Source organism: Megascapheus bottae, chromosome 25, assembly GCF_031878675.1.
Source record: "Megascapheus bottae isolate mThoBot1 chromosome 25, mThoBot2.hap1, whole genome shotgun sequence".
Classification (NCBI taxonomy): Eukaryota; Metazoa; Chordata; class Mammalia; order Rodentia; family Geomyidae; genus Megascapheus; species Megascapheus bottae.
Window position 1 is genome coordinate 20,680,199 of NC_143533.1, and position 19,660 is coordinate 20,699,858.

General features: G+C 41.6%; 1 protein-coding gene across 1 annotated transcript; it reads right to left on the reverse strand.

The window, feature by feature from the left end:
• Positions 1-1,416: 1,416 nt before the first annotated feature.
• On the reverse strand, positions 1,417-18,322 carry Terb2 (telomere repeat binding bouquet formation protein 2). The gene is made up of 8 exons (XM_090357767.1): positions 18,253-18,322; positions 18,072-18,153; positions 15,351-15,490; positions 9,653-9,714; positions 7,203-7,288; positions 5,438-5,526; positions 1,737-2,738; positions 1,417-1,695 (listed from the first exon to the last, which is right to left on the reverse strand). The coding sequence occupies exons 1-7, from the start codon at positions 18,314-18,316 to the stop codon at positions 2,596-2,598; spliced, it is 666 nt and encodes a 221-aa protein (XP_090213893.1). The 5' UTR covers positions 18,317-18,322; the 3' UTR covers positions 1,417-1,695; positions 1,737-2,595.
• Positions 18,323-19,660: the final 1,338 nt, after the last annotated feature.

Below are 19,660 nucleotides of genomic sequence, written 5' to 3' on the forward strand. Positions count from 1 at the left end.
AGCTAGCCCAAGCACTAAAAGTCCATGAGACTCTCACCTACAATTAACCACCAGAAAACTGAAAGCGGTGCTGTGGCTCAAAGTGATAGTGTTAGCCTTGAGCTGAAGAGCTCAGTGTCCAAAACCAAAGTTCAAGCCCCATGACCAATAAATAAATAAATAAATATCACAGGGCCAGGGATGTAGCATAGTGGCAGAGTGCTTGCATAGCATGCATGAAGCTTTTGGTTCCATTCCTCAGTACCACACAAACAGAAAAAGCCAGAAATGGTGCAATGGCTCAAGTGGTAGAGGTCTAGCCTTGAGAAAGCCCAAGGACAGTGCCCAGGCCCTGAGTTCAAGGCCCAGAACTGGCAAAGAAAATTATAATAATAAGTTGCCTTCTTGAAGTCACTATATCTCAAGACTTGCTTAAGAAACACAGAGAAGGGCTAGGAGTTAGGCCTAGTGGTAAAGTGCTTGCCTCACATGCACTAAGACCTGGGTTTAATTTCAGTACCACATACAGAGTGGGGAAAAAGCCGGAAGTGGTGCTGTGGCTCAAGTGGTAGAGTGTAGCCTTGAGGAAAGCCCAAGGACAGTCCTCAGGCCCTGAGTTCAATCCCTAGGACTGTCAAAGAAGAAGTAGGAGGAGGAGGGGGAAGAGGAGGAAGAATCACAGAGAACTTGGGTTTGAGGGCACATACCTATGTGGAGGCAGGAAAACATTTTTAATTCCAGGAGTTAGAGGCCAGCTTAAGCTACTCAGGGACATTACTTGAAAAAAACGACATAGATACTAACACTGAGACTGCAGCATATGACATGTAGGAGTGCAAGAGAAATAAAAGAAGTCATACTGAGCTGGCACTCTTGCCTTATGCCTGTAATCTTTGCTACTCAGGAGGCTGAGATCTGGAGATTACATTTAGATGCCAGTCTGGGCAGGAAAGTTCCAGAGACTTTATCTCTAATTAACCACCAGAAAACCAGAAGTGGCTCTGGGGTTCAAAGTGGTAAAGTGATAGCCTGGAGGAAAAATGCTCCGGGACATTACCCAGTCCCCTAGTTCAAACCCCATGGCAGGAAAGAAAATCATATTTGAGTTTGTTTTAAGCTTCATTTATTCACACAGACAAGATACCTTCTTAGGGTCTTCCATACACATACACATACACATACACATACATACCACACATAACAGTAAGTGAGTTCTCGAAGGTCCTTTCTAGCACAGTGATTTTATAGTATACTTCTTGTATATTTTAGGTAATATAAGTCAATTTATATTAATACATTTATCAGCAGAAAACTATTCACAAGAATTAAATTATTAAAGTTTCACTCCTCATGTTTCAATTAAGAAACAAAATCAGAACTTAACTATAAAATTCTAATTTTTTAAATCAAAATAAGAGGAAAAGAATCATAAACATCAATATTCACAGTAGTGAAATACATTGTATTTCATATTGTATCTAGTGAAAAATATAGTAGGATATTAGAACCAAAAGAATTATTTCACAGAGAGGCAGATGGGGGTGGGGAGATTATGAAGTATGTGTCAGTGACAATCCATGACAAGAATGTCCTTAGACTTGGTGAAACATCTTACAAATATTACAGCCTGGGGAAAAAGTCTAGCTCAATATAAAAACAAACAAGCTGGGTGTGGTGGTTCACACCTGTAATCTTTGCTACTCTGGAGGCTGAGATCTGAGGATCAAGGTTCAAAGCCAGTCCTGGCACAAGAGAACCTGGGACTCTTATCTCTAACTAACCCCTAGAAAACAGGAAGTGGTGTTTGGCTCAAGGGTAGGGTGGGGACAGCACCCAGGCCAAGTTCAAGCCCCATGACCCATAAAAATAAATTAAATAAATAAATATAAAATAAATATAAAAACAAACAAATGATTTTGAATTTCATAAAGTCTCGTGTTGAGGAACTGACGAATTCTTTCCCCTTTTCCCATGCTCCAATCCTAAAAGGGTAGCTTCTTAAAAAAAAAAATTGCAGCCGTGTAAGGTGGCTCACACCTGTAATCCTAGCTACTCAGGAGGCTGAGATCTAAGGATCAAGGTTCAAAGCTAGCCTGGACACACAAAGACCTGAGACTCTACAATTAACCTCTAGAAAATGGGAAGTGGGGCTTGGCTCAAGGGTAGGGTGGTAGCCTTGAGCTGAAGAACTCAGGGACAGCATCCAGACCAGTTCAAGCCCCATGACCCACAAAAAAAATTACATACAAACCAAATGCTAGTGGCTCATGCCTGCAATCCTAGTTAGTTGAGAGGCTGAGAACTGAGGACAGTTGTTCAAAACCAGCTGAGGCAAGAAAGTGCTGGAGACTCTTTATCTCCAATTAACAAAGAAAAATAAAAACAAAAAAAAAACCATTCCAAAAGGAATTAACTACCCAAAACAAAAAACATTCCATCAAGAGTTAGAATTTTAGCCTTTAGCAAAAACAAAAACAAACAAACAAACAAAACCAAGCCCTCAGAGAAAGTACCCAGGCCCTGAATTTAAACTCCAGTACTAGAAAAAATAAATTACATATGTATTTGGTGATATTTTGTGGAAAAATAAATGCACATATGGAAGGACAATTTAACTTAGTATTTCTTCTTCATTTTGTTTTTTATAGCAGTCATGTTAATTTCATCTTGAACATGATATGCTAGATATCCTGAGCTTCCAGGAATAAAGTCATGTAATTCCCCAAGGAATTTCTTCATGGCATCAATTGATATGTAATCTGTAAATAACAGAAAAATATATTTGAAATCTTACCATACTATCTGCTTTTCAGTGTCTTCATTACATTTTTAAAGAATATTTTTCAAAGAGAACTAAGAATAGTACCAATCTTTATGAAATCTGATAGTTGATGAGAAATATACTCCTTCCTCACTCCAAACTTCCAGTTTTTGTTTTTTTTTCCAATCCTGGGGCTTGAACTCAGAGCCTGAGCACTGTCCTTGGGCTTTCTCAAGGTTAGTGTTCTACCACTTGAGCCACTGCGCCACTTCTGGCTTTTTCTGTGTATGTGATACCAAGGGATTGAACCCTGGGCTTCGTGCATGCTAGGCAAGCACCTTAGCACTAGAACAGGCTCCTATCCCCTCATTAACTCTTGAAGAAATATTGCTATATTCCATATGAGTTCATGATCTTTTATCAAATGGCTAGATATCTGTATAAACTGGTGGAGAAAAATATTGTTTAGTTAATTTCATATATACACTGCTAAAAGTTTCACAAGATGTATGAGGGAAGGGATAAAAATAATATTCATAAAAATATTCTTAGCTGTGCGTGGTGGCTCATGCCTGTAATCCTAGCTAATCAAGAAGCCAAGACCAGAGGATCATGGTTCAAAGCCACCCCAGCACTAATGAATGTGAGACTCTTATCTCCAATTAACCACTAAAAAACTAGAAGTGACACAATGGCTCAAGGGATAGGGTGGTAGCCTTGATATATATATATATATATATATATATATATATATATATATATATATATATATATATATTTCTTGGCTTGTAACTTCTCTTCTTTCCCAAAACAAATCAGGAAAACTAGAATTTCTCTTTACTACAAACAAGTCAAATTATAATCTTACCCCACCTCTGTCCTTGAACTGGCCCTGAAGAAATTCTCTGATCTACTCTTATCTTATAGAAGGTTTTAAGGCTAGGTCATAGGACTAGACAATAAAGACTCTCATTCTAGAAGGATCCAGTCCCATACTTTAGCTGGAGGAGAGGCTAAGAAGAAGGCTAAAGCAGATAGGACTCCATGTTTCTCCACCCTGGCTATTAGCATCAAGACCATATCATGCTTTTAGTGTAATCACATTTCAATACAGTTGTTTATGCTTCAGTTTTGACCATGGCTTCAATTTTGACCATGCAGTGAAGTCCCTCTAAAAATGGCAAATGGGCTGGGAATGTGGCTTTGCTCTAGAGGGCTTGCCTAGCATATATGAATCCTTGGGTTTGATTCTTCAGTACCACATAAACAGAAGTCAGAAGAGGCAGAAGAGGCACTATGGTAGCAAAAGAAGCTCAAGGACAGTGCTCACACCCTGAGTTCAAGCCCCAGGAAGGGCCAAAAATAAATAAAGCCAACAGTAGTTCAAAGTGCTTTCAGATAGTAGAACAAAGGGAGGTTCTTAAAAAGTGTCATTTTATACCAACACTGATGGCTCACACCTGTAATCCTAGCTACTCAGGAAGTTGAGATCTGAGGATTGAGGTTCCAAGCCAGCTCAGGCAGTAATGTCCCAGAGACTCTTATGTCCAATAATGTGGCTTAATGTTTCCCTAGCATGAAGCCCTAGTTTCATTTCTTCAGTACCACATAAACAGAAAAATCCAGAAGTGGAACTGTGGCTTAAGTGGTAGAACATGAGCCTTGAGCACAAGAGAGGCTCAGGGACACAACCTAGGGCCTGAGTTCATGCTCTAGGCCTAGTAAAATAAACCAAAAAAAAAAAAAAAAATAGAAAAAGAAACTCGGAAAAAAACTGGAAGTAGCACTGTGCCTCAAATGGTAGAATGCTAGCCTTGAGCACAGAGACATAGCCCAGGGCCTGAGTTCAAGCCCTAGGACCAGTAAAACAAACTGACAAACAAAGGCAAACAAAGGGAAAAGCGGAAGTTGCATTGTTTCTCACATGGTGGAATGCTAGCCTTGTGCACAAAGAGGCTTAGGGACTATCGTGTCCAGGTCCAGAATTCAAGCCCTAGGACCTGATGAAAAAGAAATAAACAAAAACAGTGGTATTTTTGGAGAAAGAATTTTAGATGTTCCTCACACTTTCTCTTCTACCTCCCCTGCGCCTGTCTTCATCCATACTCTCACAATTATCCATATACTAATGGCTGGTTTGATTGGTTTCCTTAAGTGTTATTTTCTCAATGCCAGCCATATTTATCTGCCTTCTCATGAGCCATTAATGAGCTTTGGGACATCTGTAAGTCTCCTTAAATTGCATATAAAATCTGCCTGCTTTGAGTGTGTGTATGTTTTTTTGTGTGTTTATATGTGCATGACTGAGCTTGTCCATATATCTTACGTTCCAAATTAGGATTTTTAATGTTTAATTAGACATTAAACTGATGCAAAGTATGTTTGAGGCCCTGAGTTTGATTCCCAGGAAAAAAAAAACACCTGATATAAAAATAATAGGCATAAATTGTAACTGTGTCATATAAATAAGGCCAAGTGTTTCCTTTATCTAAAGACTAGTGTCATAAGCACAGAAAATATGAGGCCCATCCTTAGGTCAATTCTGCAGGCTAATTTTTTTTAAGAAAAATGATGTCTTATATTATCATGTATAATAGTGGACACTATACATTTCAAGTACAATAGCAGTTTTATTCTGCATACTCTTTCTTTGTTTCATCCCTAACCGTATTTACTCTAAGCTTTATTTCTAGTTACCTGTTACCATGTTGTTCACTGGATAATTCTGAAGAGGGAAATACATCTGCTTTTCTATAACTGGAGTCTTTATAAAATGATTCTCTGTGCTATACAGGAAACATAGATATATTTGATATTGGATTATACATATATTCTACATTATATGCATTATTTATTATACATATGTAACATAGATATCCAAATACAATTATTATTTGTCAATTAGAATAAAATTAATATATAGGTCCAGGAATGTAGCCTAGTGGTAGAGTGCTTGCCTTGTATGTGCACATACACACACATACACACACACATTGTATGTATATATATACACTATATATTATATACATTATACATATTATATACATATATATCCAAATACAATTATTACTTGTCAATTAGAATAAAATTAATATATAGGGTGAGGAATGTTGCCTAGTGGAAGAGTGCTTGCCTAGTGTGTACAAAGCCCTGGATGTGATTCCTCAGTACCACAAACAGAAAAAGCCAGAAGTGGTACTGTGGCTTGAGTGCTAGCCTTGAAAAAGCCCAAGGATAGTGCCCAGACCTTGAGTTCAAACCACAGGACTGGCTTACCACTTAGTAAGTGTTCAATATAGCTAGTAATATGCCTGCTAAAATAAATGCTTCAGGAGCTGAGAATGTGGCCTAGTGGTAGAGTGCTTGCCTAGTATGCATGAAGACCTGGGTTCGATTCCTTGGTACCACATATATAAAAAAAGCCAGAAGTTGTGCTGTGGCTCAAGTGGTAGAGTGCTAACCTTGAGGAAATCCCAAAGACAGTGCTCAGGCCCTGAGTTCAAATCTCAGGACTGGCAAAAAAAAAAAGCTTCATAGGTAGGTTTCAGATATATTTATGTTCACCATATATCCTCTGATAGTTCCACAAAGACTCAGGGCTGGGAATGTGGTAGAGTCCTTGCCTAGCATGCATAATGCCCTGGGTTCCATTCCTCAGAACCACACAAACAGAAAAAGCCACAAGTGACGATGTGCCTCAAGTGGTAGAGTGCTAGCCTTGAGCAAAAGAAGGGACAGTGCCTAGGCTCTGAGTTAAATCCCAAAACTAGCAAAAAAAAAAAAAAAGGTGTGTTGTAGATTTAGCTTAGCAGAAGAGCCCTTGCCTGGCAAGTGCAAGGCCCTGAGTGGGTCCTCAGCTCTGGGGAGGGGGGGGATAGGCTCTATGTAGACGCTCATTTAAGGTATAGTTATATATTTAGTGCTTTCTTCCTTTCTCCCCATCTTCTCTCCTTTCCCCTTCCCTTCCCGTCTCTTTCTTTTCTTTCTTTTTTTTTTTTTTTTTTGCCAGTCCTGGGCTTGAGCTTAGGGCTTGAGCACTGTCCTTGGGTTTTCTCAAGGCTAGAGCTCTACCGCTTGAGCCTCAGCACCACTTTTGGCTTTTTCTATGTATGTGGTACCAAAGAATTGAACCCGGTCTTTGTGCATGCTAGGCAAGCACTCCACCACTAGACCAAACTCCTAGCCACCCTTCCCTTTTCTTTTTCTCTATTTTTTTTCTCTTGAGGATATCACTAAGAATATCACTAAGTCTCCCTGGAATTAACAATTCTCTTGATTCAGACTCCCAAGTTATAGGATTGGAAGCATATACTACCAGGCCCACATTTACACTTAATGGTTTTAAATTCTACATCTCTATTCTGTAAACGGGGATGAAAATATCAATCCCACAGGAAAATCGTGAGATAAGTTTATGGTCAGTGTTTGAAGGCACCTAAAATGAAGTATATATGTTTAATACCTTTCCAGTACTTTTTTTTTATGCTCTGTTGTTAGTTCACCACTTTCCCTCAGGGTTGTTACTTCATTTGATGCTACTTCCTCATTCTACAGACAGCAAAATAAATCACATTTTAAAATTTCAGCACACCAACGAACCATTGATTTTAAGGAAAAAAAAGTGACAATAAATATACCAAAAGTCTTAAACATTTTTATATTCTTAGCCTCGTGCAGTCTAGTCTAGTAGGGAAGCTTACAAAATTTTGTATACACACTCATATAATGATATACTACACAGTTTAAGACATACATAAAGATGACTAGATTTTTGAAAAATTACAGGTGATATTATAATAAAACTTTAATTGATAGTCTTATCGCTTCTAGGTCTTTAAAATAAAAAGAAGTAGAGCTGAGAATGTTTGCCTAGCATGCATGAAGCCCTGGGTTTGATTCTTGAGAACCACATAAACAGGAAAAGCCAGAAGTGGTGTTGTAGTTCAAGTGGCAAAGTGCTAGCCTTGAGCATAAAAAGGTCAGGGACAGTGCTCAGGCCCTGAGTTCAAGCCCTCAGGACTGGAAAAAAAAATATGGAAATAGGAAATGTCTGTGATGCCAGCACTTGGGAGGTTGAGTAAGAATCACTGACTTGTTTAAAGCCTTCCTGAGATACATATAAGACATAGGTGAATTAAGACTACATGGAAGTCACAGGCACAGGTAAATTTGAGCTAGATAGCAAAAACTAAAATGAAACATTTTACACATTTATTGAGTACTACTCATTTAACAAATGTTATAGCAAGGATTCAATCAGAAGTTACACCAGCAGGAAGTAACTGACAAATACCATGTACTTATTATTCTCTAAATATTAGTGACAAAAAAGTCACAACTTTTTAATGTATTTCTATTTATTTAAAAAATAGGGCTAGGGACATAGCTCAAGTGGTAGAGCAACTACCTAGCAAGCATGAGACTGTTCAAACTCTGATATTGAAACAGCAGCAAATAAATATTGAATAATGGGCCGGGAGTTTGGCCTAGTGGTTAAAGTGCTTGCCTAGCATGCATGAAGACCCGGGTTCGAGTCCTTGGTACCACATACATAGAAAAAAGCTGGAAGTGGTGCTGAGGCTCAAGTGGTAGAGCTCTAGCCTTGAGAAAGTCCAAGGACAGTGCTCAGGCCCTGAGCTCAAGCCCAGGACTGGCAAAAATAAATAAATAAATAAATAAATAAATAAATAAATAAATAAATAAAAATAAATATTGAATAAAAATCATGCCCTTTAAAATCCTTAATCTAGCTGATTAGTGTTAACATCTCACAAGCAAATGTGTGTGTGTCTGTGTGTGTACCAGTACTAGAGCTTGAATTCAGGGCTTGAATAAGAGTACTTACCCTTAAGTTTTGCATTAAAGGCTGGTGCTCTAGTATAAAGCTCCACTGACATCTTTTTGCTGGTTAGTTGGAGATAAAAATCTTATGGATGGCCAGTGTAGCCTAGTGGTAGAATGCTCACCTAGCATGCATGAAGCCCTAGGTTCAATTCCTCAGTACCACATACACACAAAAAAAGCCAGAAATGGAGCTGTGGCTCAAGTGGCAGAGTACTAGCCTTGAGCAAAAAGTGCCCCAGGACAGTGCCCAGGCGATGAGTTCAAGCCCCAGGGCTATCAAAAAAAATCTTATGGAATGTCTAGTAATGCGGCTTAGTGGTAGAATGCTTGTGTAGCTTGTGTGAAACTCTGGGTTCAATTGTTCAGTAACACGTAAACAGAAAAAGCCAGAAGAGGTACTTTGGCTCAAGTGGTAGAGTGCTAACCTTGAGCAAAAGAAGCTCAGGGACAGTGGCTAGGCCTCAAGTTCAAGCCCTATGTCTGGCAAACAACACCTCATGGATTATCATGTGCAGGCTAACTTCGAACCACAGTCCTCAGATCTAAGCCTTCTGAGTAGTTTGAGTTATAAGCATGAGTCTGAACAGTGCCTGGCACAAGCAGACATATATTTTTTTTAATTGTCAGGGTAATGTATAGAGGGGTTATAGTTAGATTCACTAGGTAGTAGGTGCAATACCTCTCACACATTGATACCCCCTTCTCATGTTTTTGTCTCCATTTCCCTCCCCCATCCTCAAGCAGACTTTTTTTGGTAGGGAGGGGTCATGGGGCTTGAATTCTGGGCTTGGGCGTTGTCCCCGAGTTCTTCAGCTCAAGGCTACTGCCCTACCCTTGAGCCAAGCCCCCTTCCTGTTTTCTAAGAGGTTAATTGGAGATGAGACTCTCAAGTCCTTTTTGTACCCAGGCTAGCTTTGAACCTTGATCCTCAGATCTCAGCCTCCTGAGTAGCTAGGATTATAGGTGTGAGCCACCACACCTGGCCAAAGCTGACATTTTTAAGATTACATTGCTTTCAGAAAATTTTGAAATGTTAGGTTCTGATGAAGTATTTTAATTTATTCTTACCGTTTCTTTCTGAAAATGTGGATCTTGTTCCCAAATAAAACTACCAATTTGTCTTCTTATTTCTGTGGTGAGAACAGCAAATTCAATACAAGTAACTTACCAGTGACTCATTCCTGCAACCCTAGCTACTCTGGAGGCTTAGAGCTAAGGATCACAGAAAAGTTACTGAGACTCATCTGCAGTTAACCACCAAAACAGGGAAGTGGAGCTGAGGCTCAAGTAGTAGAGTAGTAGCCTTGAGCAAAAAGCCTCAAGAACAGTGTTCAGGCTCTAAGTTCAAGCCTCAGGACTAGGACAAAAATAAAACCTATTTGTAATTGGTGAATAACCAATAATCTTAGAATGACTAACATGATATGATGTGTGTGTGTGTGTGTACATGCGCATGTGCACTCATACATGATAGTCATAGAATTTTGAACTCAGGGTCTGGGCACTGTCCTTGAGGACTTCTGCTCAAGGTTATACATATACATACATACATATATATATACACACACACACACACACACACACACACACACACACACACACACATATATATATATATATATATATATATATATTGGTGGTGGTGGTTTGGTTTTGTTGGTGTTGGAGTTAAACCCAGGGCTTCACATGTTATGTATTTTTAAAATTTATTTTTTGTCAGTCCTGGGGTTTGAACTCAGCTTGGGCACTGTCCTTGAGCTCTTCTTTATCACAAGGCTAGCGCTCTACCACATTCAGCCACAGCACCACTTCCAGTTTTCTTGTGGTTGATTGGAGATGATTCTCACAGACTTGGGGCCAGGAGTTTGGCCTAGTGGTAGAGTGCTTGCATAGCATGCATGAAGACCTGGGTTCAATTTCTTGGTACCACACACATAGAAAAAGGCAGAAGTGGTGCTGTGGCTCAAGTGGTTGAGTTCTAGAATTGAGAAAGCCCAAGGACAGTGCTTAGGCCCTGAGCTCAAGCCCAGGACTGGCAAAAAAAAAAAAAAAAAAAAAAAAAGAGTCTCAGACTTTTACTGTTTTGTTGGGGCTGGCTTTGAACCATGACCCTTAGAACTGTGACCCTCAGATATCAGATATCAGCCTCCAGAGTAGCTAGGATTATAGGCGTGAGCCACTGGTGCCTGGCTCTCAAGGTTATATTTTTGCTCTGTCACTTAAGCCACAACACCACTTCCATTTTTTTTGGCAGTTTTTTAGAGATAAGAGTCTCATGGACTTTTTTTATTTTTTGGTCAATGTTTGGAGCTTGAACTCAGAGACTGGGCACTATCCTTGAGTTTTCTCAAGGCTAGCACTCATGCATGCTAGGCAGGCACTCTACCACTGGGCCACACTCCTGGCCCTTTGCCCAAGCTGGCTTCAAACCCAGATCCTTGGATCTCAGCCTCCTGAATAGTAAGTATTTCAGGTGTAAGCCACCAGCACCCATCACAAATAGTATAGTTTTTTTTTTAATATAATTTGAGACCAATCTATAGCTACATAATGAGTTGAAGGCCAACTTGGGCAACCTAGCGACACCTTGACTCAAGCGAACATTTTTAGATAAATCAATTTCCCATGTAGTCATTGATTTGTGTAATTAGTTAACATATTTTAATATTATAACTAGGTATCACTGGGACACCAAGTATGGATATAAACATTCTTCTGGATTCTAAAGGCTCCTTTATGGAAGCATTTATCTATTTATTTATTTATTGGTTGTATGGCTTGAACTCAGGGCCTGGGTGTTGCTCCTGAGTCTGTTTGCTCAAGACTAGCACTCTACCACTTAGAGCCAAAGGAGTCTCTTGATTTTCCTGCTTGTACTGGCTCTGAACCGTGATCCTCAACTCTCAGCCTCCTGAGTAGCTAGGATTACAGGCATGAGCCACCAGTGCCTAGCCTTGCTTTTTTATTTGGGGGGAGGGGTAGTTCTGGGGCTTGAACTTAGGACCTGGGCACTGTCCCTGAGCTTCTTTTGCTCAAGGCTAGCACTCTACCACTTGAGCCAAAGTGCCACTTCTGTCCTTTTCTGTTTATATGGTACTGAGAACTTGAACTCAGGGCTTCATTCTTTTCTAGGCAAGTGCTCTACTATTAAGCCATATTCCTAACCCCCTTGCTTTTGTTTTTAATACTGTCCTTACCAGGACATAGTATATAGCTTCAATCTGTTTATCTATCTATAGACCTGTATTTACCAGGTAAACAAGAGGCACATCAAGAATTAGGCAACAGCCATGCAAGGTGTCTCATACCTGTAATGCTAGTTACTCAGGAGCCTGAGATTTGAGGATTGGGTATGAAGCCAGCCTGAGCAGGAAAGTCCATGAGACTCCAATAAAATGTCAAAAAGCCAAATGAAGAGCGGTGGCTCAAGTGATAAGATGCTAACCTTGAGCAAAAAGCTTCAGGAATGGCACCTAGGCCCAGTTCAAGTCCCAGAATTGAGAGAGAGAGAGAGAGAGAGAGAGAGAGAGAGAGAGAGAGAGAGAGAGAGAGAGAGAGAGAGAGAGAGAGAGGAGGGGGGAGGGAGAGGGAGAGAACAATGTAAGACATTAAAAAGATCTGATATTAAAGTTAGAATCTGAACAGAAGAGAATAAGAAAATATGTGCCAAGCAGGAAAAATGGAAAGAACCAATCTCAGAAGCAATTTTTTTCTTTCTTTTTTTCTTTTCTTTTTAAGTCTTGGGGCCTGGGTGTGTCCTGATCTTTTTCATTCAAAGCTAACACTTTACTACTTTTAGCCACAGCACCACTTCCAGTTTTCTGGAGGTTAATGGGAGATAAGAGTCTCATGGGACAGGTGTCAGTGGCTCATGCGTGTAATCCTAGCTACTCAGGAGGTTGAGATCTGAGGACTGCCATTTGTAGCTAACTCAGGCAGGAAATTCTACAAGACTCTTATCTCAAGTAAATTACTCAGAAAAAAAGTTGGAAGTGGTACTGTTATTCAAGTGGTAGAGTGCTAGCCGTGGACACAAAGAGGCTCAGGGACAGCACAGCACACAGACCCTGAATTCAAACCCCTGGATCTGGACGGGACGGGGAATCTCATGGACTTTTTTTTTTCCCATGCTGGCTGCAAACTGTAATCCTCAGATCTCACTCACTGAGTAGCTAGGATTTACACACATGAGCCACTTCAGAAGCATTTTTTATTTGTCTTCACTCTTTTACTATGTTGCTGAAATAATGTACTTTCAAAGGTATAAAAAATACAAACACATGAGTTTATTATTGTAACTAATAATGTGCGTGCTGATAATACAGTAATAAAGTTTGAGTAATAGAGTAATAGGCCTTGAAGCTTTTTTGTTGTTGGTCATGGGGCTTGGACTCTGGCCTGGGCGCTGTCCCTGACCTCTTTAGCACAAGGTGATGGACCTACCCCTGGGCCTAGGTGTTGTCCCTTTTCAGCTCAAGGCTACTGCCTTTCCCCTAGAGCCATGGCCCCACTTTCCATTTTCTATTGGAGATAAGAGTCTCAGGTTCTTTAGTGTCTGGGCTGGCTTTGAACAACAATCCTCAGCTGTTCATTGAGCCCAGTTAGCTTGGTAAACTTTTGGAGATAAGAGTCTCACAGACTTGATTTGCCTGGACTAGCTTTGAATCATGATCCTCAGATCTTAGATCTCCTGAGTAGCGAGGATCATGGGCATAATCCTTCAGTACCTGACGTAACAAATATTTGAATAAGAAATTTCAGGGCTGGAAACCGGGCATGGTGGCTCATGCCTGTAATCCTAGATTCTCATGAGGCTGAGATCTGAGGATTGTGGTTCAAAGCCAGCCTGGGCACTAAAGAACATAAGACACTCTCTCTCTCTGTCTCTGTCTCTGTCTCTCTCTGTCTCTCTCTGTCTCTCTCTCTCTCTCTCTCTCTCTCTCTCTCTCTCTCTCTCTCTCTCTCTCTCTCTCTCTCTCTCTCTTTCTCTCTTTCTTTTGGCCAGTCTGGGGACTGAATTGAGGGCCTAAGCACTGTCCTTGGTCTTTCCTCAAGGCTAGTGCTCTACCATTTGAGCCACAGCACCACTTCTGGCTTTTCTTATGTGTGTGGTACCGAGGAATTGAACCCAGGTCTTCGTGCATGCTAGGCAAGCACTCTACCACTAGGCCAAACTCCCAGCCCATTTTTTTTTGCCAGTCCTGGGGCCTGAACTCAGGGCCTGAACTCTGTCCTTGGGCTTTCCTTAAGGCTAATGCTCTACCGCTTGAGCCACAGCACCACTTCTAGCTTTTTCTATATATGTGGTACCTTAGGAATCGAACCCAGGTCGAGAATGTGAGAATCCCAGCCAAGAATATGAGAAGTAGAGCTATGGCTCAAGGGATAATGCAGGGGCCGGGAGTTTGGCCTAGTGGTTAAAGTGCTTGCCTAGCATGCATGAAGACCTGGGTTCGATTCCTTGGTACCACATACATAGAAAAAAGCCGGAAGAGGTGCTGAGGCTCAAGTGGTAGAGCTCTAGACTTGAGAAAGTCCAGGGACATTGCTCAGGCCCTGAGCTCAAGCCCAGGACTGGCAAAAAAAAGAGGGGGGGGGGGATAATGCAGTAGCATTGAGCTGAAGAACTCAGGGATAGTGCCCAAGTTCAAGCCCCATGACCCACAAAAAAAAAAAAAAAAAGAAAGAAAGAAAGAAAAAAAAAAGAAAAGAAAAAAGAAATTTCAGGAGTTTGACCTAGGTAGAGTGCTCGCCTAGCATGCATGAAGACCCAGATCGATTCCTCAGTACCACATACATAGAAAAAGCCAGAAGTAGTGCTGTGGCTTGAGTGATAACATTGAGAAAGCCCAAGGACAGTGCCCAGACCTTGAGTTGAAGCCCCAGGACTGGAAAAAAAAAAAAAAGAAGAAGGAGGAGGAGGAGGAGGAGGAGAAGGAAGAGGAAGAGGAGGAAGAAGAGAAGAAATTTCAGAAAAATGAAAGACATATAAAACTAGAAAAGGATGTATTTATTAAGTGCTCATTGTGTCCTATAGCTTAATACATTACTTCATTTTTACCTGAAAACAATGTGGGACAAGATAGCTTTGAGGACAGTCAATGTGTTTGTCTTATTCATCACTGAATCCCCAGCATGTGGGTTAGAACTTGTTGTCGGGAGGGGGGGGAGGGAGGACTTAATAAATGTGTGAAGACTGGAAATGTGGCTTAGTGATAGCATGCTTGCTACCATGCATGAAGTCCTGTGTTTGATTCCTTAGTGCCATATAAACAGAAAAAGCTGGAAGTGGTGCTGAGGCTCAAGTAGTATAGCACTAACCTTGAACACAAAGAGGCTCAGGAACAGTGTCCAGGCCAAGTTCAAACCCCAGGACTAGCAAATAAAAAGTAAATAAATGTGTGAATGAATAAATAAAATTAGGACTAACACCCAAGGTAATCTGACCCAAAGTCTATACTCTTTCCATTCATGTTAAATGATACAAAATTCAGTGTTTACTGTTTGAGAACAAATATGTATTTTTTTTTTTTTTGCTAGTCCTGGGTTTGAGCTCAGGGCCTAAGCACTGCCCTTGGACTTTCTCAAGGCTAGAGCTCTACTACTTGAGCTTCAGCACCACTTCCGGCTTTTTTCTATGTATGTGGTACTGAGAAATCGAACCTGGGTCTTGGTGCATGCTGACCGTAAGTAAATTTTGATGGGACTATCTGACAAGGAATACCTGGATTTGACAACCAGAGATTGGTTAGTGGTATTTGCTAACCTTTTTGCAGAGAAGCAGGAGGAAGAATGAAATGACCTAAAGCCACAGAATTTTTTAGTTCAGCATTAGCTACTGCAGAGAGATAGTAGGCATGAAAAACAGTAGCATTATCTTCTATGTAGTCAAGGCTGTGATATATTCTAGGAGAAAGAAATGAAACTTTTTAGATTATGAAATAAACAAGAATGTGTCAACTTTTCAAAAAAAAATGACTGGAAACAGAAACACTTATAATGATCTTTTCTTCCTGACAGGAAAGAAAAACTTTCTGTTTTTTGTGCTAGGAATGGAAACCTGGGCCTTGCACATGCTAGGCAAGCACTCTATATATTTCTATATATCTGAGCTATATGTTCAGTCCAAGAGTAACTATTACTTAATTTGGTAGCTTGAATCTAGGCAAATCTCAGCTTTAGAGAGGTAAAAAAAAAAAAAAAACGTATAAATTTAGAAACTTTTTGGGTACCCAAGGTTATAGACATGGTCTTGGAGATATAAACATAACTATATAGACATAAAAATCTGTGATGGGCTGGGCCGGGAGTTTGGCCTCATGGTAGAGTGCTTGCCTAGCATGGACGAAGACCCAGGTTCGATTCCTCAGTACCACAAGAACTGGCAAAAAAAAAAATCTATGATGGACTATATACTCTATAGATATATTGTTTTATCACATAGATTAATATGTACCTATGACATAGAAACTCTCAGCTTAATTTTAATTATGTTCTAAAATCTATGTGCCAGTGGTTGTATACAGAGATTCCCTTCTTGAATACTTGTTTAACATGACATTTGAAATATGATGTAAAAATCAATGTTAATAAAATTTTTTAAAAAATTAGAAACTTGACCTAAGTATTTAACTAGACATCAATAATAGATTGGACTCCAGCAATTTATAATCTGAGTTTCCCCATAGTTATTGCCATTATGAAGGATCACACAAGTCTAACATAGGGAGCAGACAGGGTGTGCTGTTAGGAAGATTTCACAAATGTAAAACTAGGCCTGTAAAAAAGTAGAGAGAAGAGGGAAGACCATTATAGAAAAAGACACACACAAATACATGAAGACCAAAAAGACAATAGTGAGAGTTCAGGCTGACCGGATTATGGAAGACATGAGAAAAACTAGAAAATAAAAACTATTCTTTAGCTAAGATCAAAGTCTATAAGTAATCAGAGGAGGGAGGGGAGTAAGGATGAGATTAATGCTTAGCAAACTTAATCTAACAGCAAGATGGTAATTACCCTAAGGTATGGATTAGCATGAAGCCTAGGCAAATAAAAGTTACAATGCTACTTTAATAGCAACAGTTAGCCTGGTAATTAAGATGCTATCAACATTGCAACAGTTAGCCCTCTTGGTGCCCTTGCCTGTAATCCTAGCTACCTGGGAGACAGATATCCCAAGGAGATCACTATGCAAAGCTAGCCTGGGAAGAAAATATTAGTGAGACCCCATTGCAACCAACAGCTGTGTGTAGTGGTTCATGTGTCATATCCCAGCTACACAATAGGTGCAAGAAGGACAATCCCAGTCTATAGCTGGCCAGGAAGAAAATACAAAACCCTATCAAAAAATAACTAAGCAAAAATGGCTGTGTGTGTGTGTGTGTGTCGCTCAAATGGTAGAATGACTCCTAGCAAGTTTGAGGCCCTGGGTTCAAACCTCATTACTGCCTATCCCAAAAAGTAACCATTAGGGAAATGTGATACATGGTATTCCACTAATGACAAATTCATAGGCATTGAGTTTGATATTCAAAAGATGTTATGAAGGCTGGGTGGTGGTAGCTCATGCCTGTAATGGTAGCTACTCAGGAGGCTGTAGGATGGTGGTTCAAAGCCAGCTCAGGCAGAAAATTCCCCATGAGACTCTTATCTCCAATTAACTACTCAAAAAACTGGAAGTGGAAGGGCTGGGAGTTTGGCGAAGAGGTAGCCGTGTCTGCCTAGCATGCACCAAGACCCAGGTTCAATTCTTCGGTACCACATATATAGAAGAAAAAAAAAAAGCTAAAATGATGCTGTGGCTCAGGTGGCAGAGTGCTAGCCTTGAGGGAAAAGCCCAAGGACAATGCTCAGGCTCTGAGTTCAAGCCCCAGGACTGGCAAATAAAACAAAACAAAACAAAAACTGGAAGTGGAGCTGTGACTCAAAGTGGTAGAGAGCTGGCCTTGAGCAAAAGAGCTCAGGAACAGTGTCTAGGTCCTGAGTGCAAGCCCCGGGATTGGTACCAAAAAGAAAGAAAAACGTCCAGAAAAGTTTTTCTATTGTTGTTGCGTTTGTTTTGGTTCATCGTGGGGCTTGAACCCGGGCCTGAGCGCAGTCCCTGAGCGCTTTCTGCTCAAGGCTAGCACTCTGCCACTTTGAGTCCCAGGCCACTTCCCTTGTTCTGGTGCTTAAGGGGAGATAATGTCCTGGACTGGCTTGGACCTGCAATCCTCCGATCTCAGCCTCCTGAGCAGCTAGGATTACAGGCGTGAGGCGCGGGGCCCAGCCCAGCGTGGAACACCCCCCCCCCCCCCCCCGGGTCTGCTGGGCACCGCCATGGGGTGGTCAGGTCTGGGGTTAGACACTGAGTGTGAGGATTCCCTGCAGGGTCCCCCGCGGGGGCGGATCCAGGAAGAGCCCCAGGGGCCAGCGAGAGCGCAGCACAGGCAGGAAGGCCGGGAACACCCCGTCACACCATCGTTGAACCGGTGTCCTCGGGTACCTCAGCGTGTCCGGGTGCGAGGCATCGCAGCTGAACAAGAAGTCGGCGGCCCGCCAGTCACACACCGTGCCGCCTTCGGCCACTGTGGAGGCAAAAGCGCGGGGTGAGCCTGGCAGGCATGCCGGCAGGCCGGGGCCCATCCTCCCAACCTCACTCGTCCCCCTCGGGCCAAGCCTCCTACCCCAGAACCGCCTCAGGTCCTGGTCGACGCTGCCGCAGAACCAGCCCCGCTGCCCTTGAAACATGGCGGCCCCCGGCCCTCGCGGAGGTGTGTGGGAAGGCCTGCTGCTGAGGCCGCTGATTGGCTGCCGGGCCGCAGCGCTTCGCGCTGATTGGTTACTGGGAGGGCAAAAAGGCGGGAAACGCTTCAGGCAGGGCTGCAGTGCCGGACTGTTGAAAGCAGCCAGGGGGATGGCTGGAAGAAGGACGCTTGAGCGGGTGAGTTTTGAAATCCTGAGCGTTGAGGTTGTGATGTGTTGCACAGGCTTGGGGTGAGGTTTTGTAGCATCAAGGCCTGAGTTGGCCACCATTTCATCTACAGGTGTGTGTGTCTGTCTGTCTGCCAGTCCGGGGGTTTGAACTCAGGGCCTAGCTGTGCCCCCTTAGCTCTTTTAGCCACAGCTCTACTTCTGGTTTTGTTGTTTGCTAATTGGAAACACAGAGTCTGACAGACTTGCCCTGGGCTTTCCCAAGGCTAGTGGTCTGCCCCTTGAGCCACAGCACCACGGCTGCCTTTTTCTGTGTATCTGGCACCGAGGAATTGAACCCAAGGCTTTGTGAATGCTAGGCAAGGCCTCTGCCACTAGACCTCATTCCTGGCCCCTTTCTGTGAGTTTTTTTTTTTTTTTTGACTTGTGTTATTTAAAACACTAGAAAAATTCCCAAATATGTATGCTCTTCTAATTGTCTTCTCGGTATGGATTCTGAATGACTTAGGTACAATTTTTTTAAATATGGTTTTTATCACTGAATTCCTTTGAAATTTGGTATCTTTTGTATAATGGAAGTACATGGTCAGTGTCTTGCATCTGTGTTTTTTTGTTGTTGTTGTTGTTGTGTTTGTTGTTGGTGTTGGTGTTGAGGATTGAACTCAGGGTCTAGGTGCTGTCCCTGAATCTGCTTATGCTAAAGGCTGGCGATTGATCACTTGACCCACAGTGCCACTTCTGGTTTTTGAGTGGTTAATTGAAGACAAGAGTCTCATGGACTGGCTTTGAACCATGATCTTCAGATCTCAGCCCCCTGAGTATCTTGGAGTCACACAGCTCCACTTATGGTTTTCTGGTGGATAATTGGAGTTTATCTCCAGTCCTATCTGGACTGGATTTGAACCCAGCCTTCTAGGATTATAGGTATGAGCTACCAGCACTCATTTAAAAAAAAAATGTCCTCTATGTTTAAAAAGAATGTTCTGAAGCTTCTGGTGATTCTGGGGTATTGGGGTACAGTATTCTATATATGACTCATTGGGTTGTACTGATTGGTATCTGTTTTACTTTGTGTGTATGGGAAGTGGGGTCACTCATAGGTGTTGAACTTGGGGCCTAGGCAGTTTCCAAGCTCTTTTGCTTTAGGCTAGGACTCTACCA

Coding starts and splice junctions, on each gene's coding strand:
- Terb2 (XM_090357767.1), bottom strand. CDS start 18,316: ATGTTTCAAGGGCAGCGGGGCTGGTTCTGCGGCAGCGTCGACCAGGAC. Junction 18,154..18,252: donor GGACCTGAGGCGGTTCTGGG/GTAGGAGGCTTG, acceptor TTGCCTCCACAG/TGGCCGAAGGCGGCACGGTG. Junction 7,289..9,652: donor CACATTTTCAGAAAGAAACG/GTAAGAATAAAT, acceptor TGCTGTCTGTAG/AATGAGGAAGTAGCATCAAA.